The 9,621-nt window shown below is 39.7% G+C and overlaps 1 protein-coding gene across 1 annotated transcript; it reads left to right on the top strand.

Moving 5' to 3' along the window:
* Positions 1–2,049: 2,049 nt before the first annotated feature.
* Positions 2,050–9,162, top strand: insig1 (insulin induced gene 1). Its single transcript, XM_068304493.1, has 6 exons — positions 2,050–2,974; positions 3,124–3,471; positions 4,777–4,901; positions 5,149–5,315; positions 5,577–5,676; positions 7,050–9,162. Exons 1-6 carry the CDS (start codon positions 2,917–2,919, stop codon positions 7,077–7,079), a joined length of 828 nt encoding a protein of 275 aa, XP_068160594.1. The 5' UTR covers positions 2,050–2,916; the 3' UTR covers positions 7,080–9,162.
* The last annotated feature ends 459 nt before the right edge of the window (positions 9,163–9,621 follow it).

The following is a 9,621-nucleotide window of genomic DNA, read 5'->3' as shown; positions in this document are numbered from 1 at the left end:
TATTACAGCCCCAGATGAGCCATATACAACTTGAGATTTCCGTCGCCCCATTAGTGCACATATTACTGTCAGTAGAGGCAGTAAAAGCCAAATTAGGAATCTAAATTCCTGCAGGCTTCTCTATTTTTCACAATTACATCTATTACACATATTGAATGTGTCTTCTACTGGGAAATCATCTTTGGCCGCACAATACACTCTCTTAGCAGAATCACAGATGTGTACTCAAAAAAGATAGAGATTTACACACCGATACTCCCCCCACATACGGTGTTTCAGATTTTTGTCCTCGGGCACCTGAATTGCTCACATAGAGAAAAACATTCGTTTAAAGAATGTACGCGCACTCCTTCCCAGAGACAAACCTGCACATGTTCACTTTCTCCTGCAAAGGACCACTTTTAATGGATTAGTGAGGCGATGTACTAATTTGGGGTCCTGACCTCCTTATGCTTTTAGTGATTTATCTGTGTTAAACATGTGGTCCAATGAAAGTAGGATAAAGTAAAAAAAAAAAGACTGATAGCATTATTGATGGGCTGCACAAAAGTGAATGTCCCTGAAAGCCGGTTTAGTGTTTGTAAAGGGGTCATGATTGAGGATGTATGCCATTTAAAATGAGAGGGGAAAAAAGAAAGCTGTTTAAATGTTTAAAAAATTCTTCCTTCACGTCCAATAAGGCATGCTGTATTTGTTTAAGCTTTCTGCATGCACCAACGCGACTGTAAGGACTCCGAAATGAGATGGGGGGGGCACAAATGTACACTTTTCAACCATCGATATACTTTCATGCTTGACTTGTTTGATGCAAAGTAGTGAAACAGCTTCAGTGAAGTGCAGCTGTGACATTTATATTTAACCACTCAGTTATCACTGCCCTTTTAGGAATTGCATTTTCTCATCCTGTTCCAGTAGAACCAATTTTTACTTGGTCAATTTGAAATTGCTGCTTGGAAACTATTATATCTATAAGATGACTTACAATATGCGTCCGTATATAATATGTACATTCGAAGGTTCAGCTTGAAGCTGCTCCAGTGGGACCAAAAAGAGCTTCTTTATAACTTGGATTGTGTGATGATATGTTTTGCAATTTAGTCTTTGAAAGAAATCCCCTTCAGTGAATGCACCATTGCTATTTTATATACAACATACTGTATGTCTGGAGCTGTTGGCCACATGGTGACTCCATTCATGCATTCACATGCTCCTTGAATGGTACAGTTATGTATTTTTTGTTGCATTTATGAGCTTTTTTCTTCCTCTTCATGGAACAAAAACAGATGCTACAAATAAAATGTCTTGTGTTTATCATGGGTATTGCCAATAAATTACTTTTCTTGTCAATTTAGGTTACAGTACTAGAAAAAAACAGTTCATGATATTTTACAAAATATTTCTGAGATAAAAATACCTCCTTATTTTAGATTATAGAGTTCTTATCAGAATATATTGACACATTCAAATACCAACTTAAAAGACTCCTGTAGAATCACATCACCTGAGAGTGGGCAAATGAGGTGAGTAACTCTTTGTCAAAGTAATTTGTCATTAAATATTAATTGAAATTGAGTCTGGAATATCTCCAAGGTCCCATCTTATCTTTTGGCATCATCCTGCTCAGCTAAAACCTTCTGGGACCTCGTGTCGATGCAAGCCTTTTTCATATCCACAAAGCTTCACAGCAGCCTTTTAATCAATGCCAATAAGGTTAACCTTATGGTGGTAAAAATTAGGACACATAATGGGGGATTCATGAATACCTGTCAAAGAAATGTGACAAAAGTCTAATGATTCATTCATTAACGTAAACGTCTGTACAAACTGATTTAACCCATGCATACAAATAACTGTTTTTTTTAAGTCATAGTCTTATCTCATAAAAAATGTTTACACAGTCACAATGTTTTTATAGTCACATCCTCAGAAACACAGAAAAGCAAAACATGCACATATACCTGTATGTTTTTGCTGTAGGGTTTTCTTATCACATTGCCCTACATAGACCTGGCTGAGGCACAAACATTCTTGCAAAACATGTTTCCATGCTGTTGTCAGTCCTTGAAAGGCACTGAACCTTATTCATTTACCTTATCCCCTGGCTGACGTGTGGGAGCCCTGCACAGACATTCCCTAAACACTCCTCTTTGCATGTCACGCCTCTCATGACCTGACCCCAGGTTCAAACGTTTTTAAAAACATAGGGGGAAAAAAATTGTCCTATTTCCAAACGCCTGCCTATATAAGGGTACCTGTGGAGGAGATTGAATGTAGTTTGAAGAGAAGCAGTCTTCTTTAGCAGTTGGATGTTGAGGAACAACGTTTAAGCTTTCTCTTCTGTCTGGTAAAGATATATTTCATTCTCCAGAATCTTATCATTAATGTGCATCAAGGCTCAGTATTAACTGATTTGTTTGCATTTATTTTCTGTATTTTGCTCCACTATACTCCTATTTTTACATTATTTAATATCTCATGTTGACCATGTAAAACAATGAAAATGATTTTCACCATAATTCTCATATTGCTTTTCATAGTATGAGCTGCATATGCCTTGTTGCCATTTAAAGTACTGCTGTTTCTACTTTCACTTCAGGCTGTCGCCAGTCTCTCGATTTTGCGCGTCTGTTCCGGATAAGGGGGCGTGGCGGTGGACATACGTCATATCAGCTGCCGCGCTCTGATTGGCTGTCGATTCTCACCCGACACAGCTGTGATTGTTTTCTGCAGAGGAAGCTCTTGCCCCCGGTAGGATGAGCTCTGTGCTCTGGAATGGAGCAGCGTTGAGTGTTTTTTCTTTCTTTCTATCTTTCTGTGTGTTTCTGCTAACGATGATGTGAATGAACAGCGTGATTAAAGTCGTTGTTGTATCGAACAGGAAAGGAAGGAAAGAAATCCTTGTGTAATAAGGCGCGAATGAACAGGAGTGGAGGATTCTGTTTGGACCACACGCTGAAGACATCTCTAGAAAAAGGTAAGGAGCATTTTCATATCTATGCACACTTACAGCTGATCAGTCTGTGGCAGATTCCTGAACACTTCGTTGATATGTCGGCTTACAACCGTGTTCATCTTTGCCTGAGAGCTGTGTTGTTCCAAACATGTTGTCTCCCTCGCATCCAGCCCCTAAGTGCCAAATGTCCAGCCTGGAGGACCACTGCTGGAGCTGCTCCTGCGCATCCAACGTTGAAGCCAAGCATTCATCTGGAGCCAACTGGTTAGCATCCAAAGCTGATGAGATGATGTCCATCATCAGCTCAATGCTCAGCAATGCCTACGGCTCCCTTTACGACGTCCGAACGGCCAACCTGATCCGTCGCGGTTTCGTTCTGTTCACCGTCGGGGCGTTCCTCGCCCTGGTGCTCAACCTGCTGCAGATACAAAGAAATGTCACGCTGTTTCCCGAAGAAGTGATGACAACATTGTTTTCGTCTGCCTGGTGGATCCCACCATGTTGCGGAACAGGAGCTGGTGAGTAGACCGTCTGACCTTGGTTATCACTTTGGACCTACATGTGGGACAAAGGACGACATGTGGGGTGGGAGTTATGGTAGACTTCTACATGAAAAAGATTTTAGAAAATTATAATGAAAATAACAACTATAACAATGTATAGGCACTAAAGGCTAGAAATAATCCCGTGGAGTTATTTGTGACACAAATAATGCGGTTTTTTAAATCATCTAAAACAATCAACGGTGCTTATTGTCACAGCTGTCAGCGTCTATATAACCATGTGACTATGACTCACCGTTTGGCTTTGTAAGTAATCTAATCGTCTCTTTATTTACGGTGCAATGTTTTTTTATCAGGTAGCCACGTCTGTGAAACAAGTTCTGAATCAACTTGATACGAGCAGTAGATTGTCGGCCTCTGATTGGCCGGGAGAGATAGATACGAGGAGAGCTGCGCTCTGATTGGTTCATGCGGTAACGGGTGAGCTGAAGGGGAGGGGCTCTTAAGGCCAGGAACCAGGAAGTGAGGGAGGGACAAAAACAGCATCGTCGATTTGTCCTGTGAGCTAAAAGGAATAAGAAACGAAAGTAGAGCTGGAGATATATTTCTTAGGTTTATGTCGACCTTAATGTAAGAGCTTTATTAATTCTATGTTGTGTAGGAGCTCATTTCAGATCCTCATTGTAGTGAATAGGCTAACTAAACTCTTAAAATTGTTTACAATGAACTTCTTGTTGATTGTTCTCTCCATAAATCAATATTTGTATTTCATCGGTTGATTGTTTATTCTATAAATATTAGAAAACTGTGAATGCCTGCTTTTAAAATTAACAAAATAGAAATATGAAGTAAAAATAGTCAGAAAATAAATTATTTTTTATTGTTATTATTATTTTAGATATATGGAAAAATACTGAACAATAAATTTTCATAATCCCAGCATCTAAATTGTGAGAACATTATTTTATGAAATATTAAGATGAATACATTTTGGATTTGGGAGAGACAAAAACAACCAATAATGGCTTGATTTGGGATATTTCATGAAAAAGTAGATCTTACAAAATAAAATACATTTGAAATCACACAGAAACCAGGAATTAAAAGCAGGCAAACAATGAAAACTAGGATTTAAAATCAAACTATTAGTTTTCAGTGGGATTTAACTGAATGTAGGCGTCTGAATGAGTCACTAAATATGGAAGTGCATGTTTAGCAAATGGAATAATCCCACACAGCAGTTTGAGGACGGAATCTGCCAGCTTGTGTTTCATTTCTGCTTATCTCACATAATTGTGTTCTGTTTGTTTCTTATCATAGCTGTTGTCGGTCTGCTCTACCCCTGCCTTGACCGCCATTTGGGAGAGCCGCACAAGTTCAAGAGGGAATGGGCCAGCGTCATGAGGTGCATTGCGGTCTTCGTCGGCATCAACCATGCAAGTGTTGTATCCTTTCATGAAAGATTTGTCGTGTATAATAATTGTTTTTTTTCAGCGTGGTTTTCATTTCGAACTTGAGGAAAATCCACTATTCTGTGTCCAGTCTGAATGGCATCCAAAACAACAGGATGTCTCTAGTTCTGCCTTAAAAGGTGGAGTTTGAGGCATCTGAGTTACTCAGATATTTTAGGAAGGAGTCTTAGTTTGCTGTGTCAAACTGTTTGACTTTGTCCTTGACCGCCTCTTGAAACAGAAGCTGAACTTCGACAACAACGTTCAGCTTTCCCTAACCCTGGCAGCCTTGTCTTTGGGCCTATGGTGGACTTTTGATCGGTCCAGGAGTGGGTTTGGTTTAGGCGTCACCACCGCCTTCCTGGCAACGGTGTTCACGCAGCTGCTTGTCTACAATGGGGTCTACCAGTAAGTACTAAGTTATCCATGATTTCACATCGGAGGGGTCAAACTTACAAAGTTCCAGTATGGTTATAATTTGTATGTTTTCCCCACTCAGATCTGTCTTTGGGATTTCTATTAGATACGCTGTCACGTGACATTTTGTGAAAAGTTATTTAGCTTCATGTTTATTTTAGGTCAGAGGTTACATTTAGCTTCAGAACATCACTATTAAACCTGTTCTGTATTATGGAAAGTGATTAACAAATGAGGATTCCTGTCTTTCAGGTATACATCCCCAGACTTCTTGTATGTACGTTCCTGGCTCCCGTGTATATTCTTCTCAGGCGGTGTTACTGTGGGCAACATCGGACGCCAACTTGCTATGGTAAAGTCTCCTGTCTTTTGACGTTGTACTTTTATAACCTGAGGTATATAAAAGTATACCTCGAATATGATTATTTTTTAAAATCATGATCAATGATGGCAGTCTGTAACCTTGAAAAGAAAACTCACCTGTGGTAAATGAGTAAGATGCCTTAGTAGGCACATTCTTAAAATGACCCAGACAACTATTTAATATTTTTTTCATTAAGTCAATTAGCTTGATATTTTGTATTTATGTCATCAAAGATCCACTTACAAATTTTATAGATCAAACCGTTTGCAACACTTTTGATTTATTGGGTTATTTTTCAACATCTAATTCTGTGTGATGTGTTAAACTTTTTGACACATGGGGAAAAAAAATCAGAAAAGCCCAGACATGCTTTATTTGTATTTAGTCAGGCATTATCAAATGTCTTAAAGTTGTGTAAAGTGCACTGGAAGTCTCCTTCCTTCATTATTATCCAATCAAGCCGGCTTTGATGTCTCCATTAGGCTGTTGCCCAGAAGCCTCACCTCATTCCGTCTGTAAAAGAAGAGTCCGATCACTCCCTCAGTTTGACTCAGTGAAAGCGTGAAAAGAGATTAATCGCTGTTGTTTTTCCCAGTCGTGGACAGACGCAGAGCCAGTCAGGACTCGGTTGACCGGAGGGTCATTTGCTACTTGTTGTTGATGTTTGTAATGAGGCCTGAGGAATGTTGGCACAAGTCAGCACTCGTGGTTTTGTTCTCGCTTTCGCTCCAGTGGGTGGTAGGATCAGGAGGAACATGAAACCCCTTGTGCTCAAAATAGATTTTTGTTGGCTTCTGATTTTTATAACAGATTAAAAAATGCCGGTGCTGTTTGGCAGTATTAACAATCCAAATAAAATCATACTTCTTGGAACTGTTTTAAAGCTACAGTACATTGGTAATAACTGAAAGTTGCAGTCATTTAAAATATTGCTCAGTCCCGTACACAAACTGTTGAGACTTAAAGGTAGTGATGTGAACAATAGAAAATTGGAAAAGCATGTAGTAGAAAATCTGGAAAATCTGATGAATGTTTTCAGCTGGGGGAAATTTACCCATCTCAAATCAATGTGTTCATGTGGGACTCACCACTTTGTGAAAAGGACTCGCTCTGAAGTCACCAGAACACAAGTTTAGTTTGAGAGAACATTGTCTAAGTGACTTTCACTCACTCTAAGGATCGTAAATCCAGTTCGGTGTTTACTTCAGGCGCTTCCTTGACGCAACAAAGAAACTACTCTTTACTTCCATAGTAAGAGCTGTGTGACTGTTTTACTATGGAGATCCTGTTTTTCTAACCGTAGTGTTGATTGACTAAGATCTTATTTTTAACACTGGCCTCCTCTTTGTCTCTCTCCTCAGGGTGCTGTCGAGAAACCTCACATGGACTGAACACACCGCAGAAAATCGGGCAAAGGAAATGTGAAAACGGACAAGTTACACAAATGACAAAAACAGGAGAGAAAAGACTTGCTGTTTTGGATTCTTCCCTTATTCTCATAACAAGGAACGAGTCTGAAAAGCCCCACATCTAACTTGCCATGTCCTCTGCACCTCCTTGTGGCCAAACAACCTCTCATCTACTCCGTTAGTGTTCTGGTATCCCTCACATCAGATGAGAGGACATGCTCTTTTTGTTGTTCTTGTTGTTGTCTTGGAGTGTTTTCTTTTCATGCTGGATGTACGTATCTTTCTGATATGTATGGAGTGAAAGTGTGTGTGTTGACGTGTGTGCATCCTCAAGCAGGGGCTGTTATTAGCTGAGACCTGGGGAGGTGTATAGTGTTTCTTTTTATAAGTCTGGATTTAATATGATCATCAAAGGGAAATATTGTAACACTGAGCAGAAGGAAATGTCTGGATGCTCAAATAGAGACGTATTAAGCTGGGGCACAGGCTGGAAATACAGCATGCCAACCCTCCTCTCCCCTAAAAAAAAAAAAAAAGTACTAACTTCTGAATTACCCACGAACCAAATGTGCCGTATGTTTGATAGTGAATGGCATTAAGCTGTAGACGTGCGATGGATTTGTAGCAAAATTCAGCGGTTAGTTAGCTTAGCACAAAAACTGGCAACATGGAGCCTCTCTCCACTAAAGGTAACAAAATTACCTACCAGCATCTCAAAGGTAACTCATTGACACATCTCTAGTTTAGTCAAATAAGCTAACTGCTCTTGGTGCTGGCTACAGACTTGTATTTTTTTATTATCTAGCTTGGCTGAGGCATACTGCTGACATATACTTTAAGTATTAATACATTAGGACATTTGACTCTTGTTTAAAACAAACTTCAGCTTTTTTGTTTCAGTCGTTACTGTCAGGTTTGGGACAAACAGATGAAGATTTGTGTAGCAGGAGGAGGGAAGAGTAAGATGTCAACACATTATTCTGGACTGAAAGGCATGTACATTTGTGTGTGTGTGTGCGTGCTTGCGTGCGTGTGTGTGTGTGTGTCAGCAGTGTAACGGCCACCATAGTGGACCTTATCTTGTGAGAATGTACCTCGAACATATGTAAAACTTTTGCCAGCATTTTTGGTTTATGTGGAACCAATTTATAACACTTTCCAGATGATTTTTTTCCCCCCTCTATGTTCAGGTGTTAAATGTCTTGTGGAACAGAGTTGTGATTGCCATGGAGACAGACATCTCATTGTGAGGTTGTATACGTGTCCCAACTGTGCTAATAGTTTGGAAGTATGCAGCAGCTGAAGGAGAGGGCAGGACATTTTTAAATGAGATTTGCAATCTGTGATTGCCGGTGTATTATAGAATGTAGTGCTTTTGTCACTATAAAGGTTAAGTTTTATCATTTTTACGAGCAGGACGACTTTGTTGCTTGTATATTTAATGACATGCTTATGTAATCAGACAGGTATTATTAGACTACTAGACCAGTATGTTATAATTTGGGGTCTAGAGGATTAAGTGCAATCAGATTACACATGAGCCGATTATTCTTCCTTATTTATTATTATTTCTGGCAAAGGCAACAAAAAAAAACAACTTGTAAGAATATCCAATTTGGATATTTTTTTTAAAAAAAAGCAATAACATCATTTTGTCAGAGGTTACATGCCTTTTAGAGTCTGTACCAATGGGAGACGACATAAAAATATATTGTTTCAAAGCGTGGATAGAAAAAATCATTTACTAGCATCATTGAAGGAAACCTGATTTATTTTTTAAATGTTTTGGGTTTTTTGTGGCAAATCACTTCAGGGTGGATCTGCTTACATTCAGGTGTGCTGATCTGAAGAGGAAGCTTTATTTTTTTTAAGGAGGTGATGAAGAACCTCCTGTTCATGTTTCAGAGTACTTGTGTGTGTCTGGTGTTTCGGCCGTGTATCATTTTTGCTACCATGGATTTAAGTGAAAAATAAAAAACGTGTCGAGGCTGCCTGTGTGTCATCATCACTCACATAAAAAAACAAGATTATTATATGGTATAGAAATACACATACGTTGACACATTGACTTTATCCCTAATCGGGGTTTTTTATTCCCTTCCAGTGATAAAAACCTGACACAAACATCCCACCAATGAGCCTCAGATATTTATTCCGCCTTTGATAACCAGATACTACAATCTAATTGCGCATCTTCAATAAAACAATAACCCTGTGATTTTCTTTGATGGGGTGTCAGAATGCAGCCAGGGCTCGTTCTGGCTGGATCTTTCTGGGGTGCTGACGGTGGCAGTTTGTTGTGTCTGCTGTCAGAGCCCGGTTGAATAGATGAGGACACTCTTTTGTCCAGGGTTTCTGTCAGTCTCCGGAGCCATTATAATGACTCCGGCTGCATCTCCCCCTCTATTCCCTTCCTCTGTAAACCCCCCCCCCCCTTAAAAATCCTTGAACCTACACCCCACCCCCTGTGTGTCACAGGGATCATGAGGAACTGCCCCCTCCTCTTTCTACCCCCTCGCTCTGA

Source organism: Antennarius striatus, chromosome 20 (genome assembly GCF_040054535.1).
Source record: "Antennarius striatus isolate MH-2024 chromosome 20, ASM4005453v1, whole genome shotgun sequence".
Lineage (NCBI taxonomy): Eukaryota > Metazoa > Chordata > Actinopteri > Lophiiformes > Antennariidae > Antennarius > Antennarius striatus.
The sequence above is the reverse complement of the archived record's forward strand: the minus strand, read 5'-3'. Positions and strand labels throughout refer to the sequence as shown.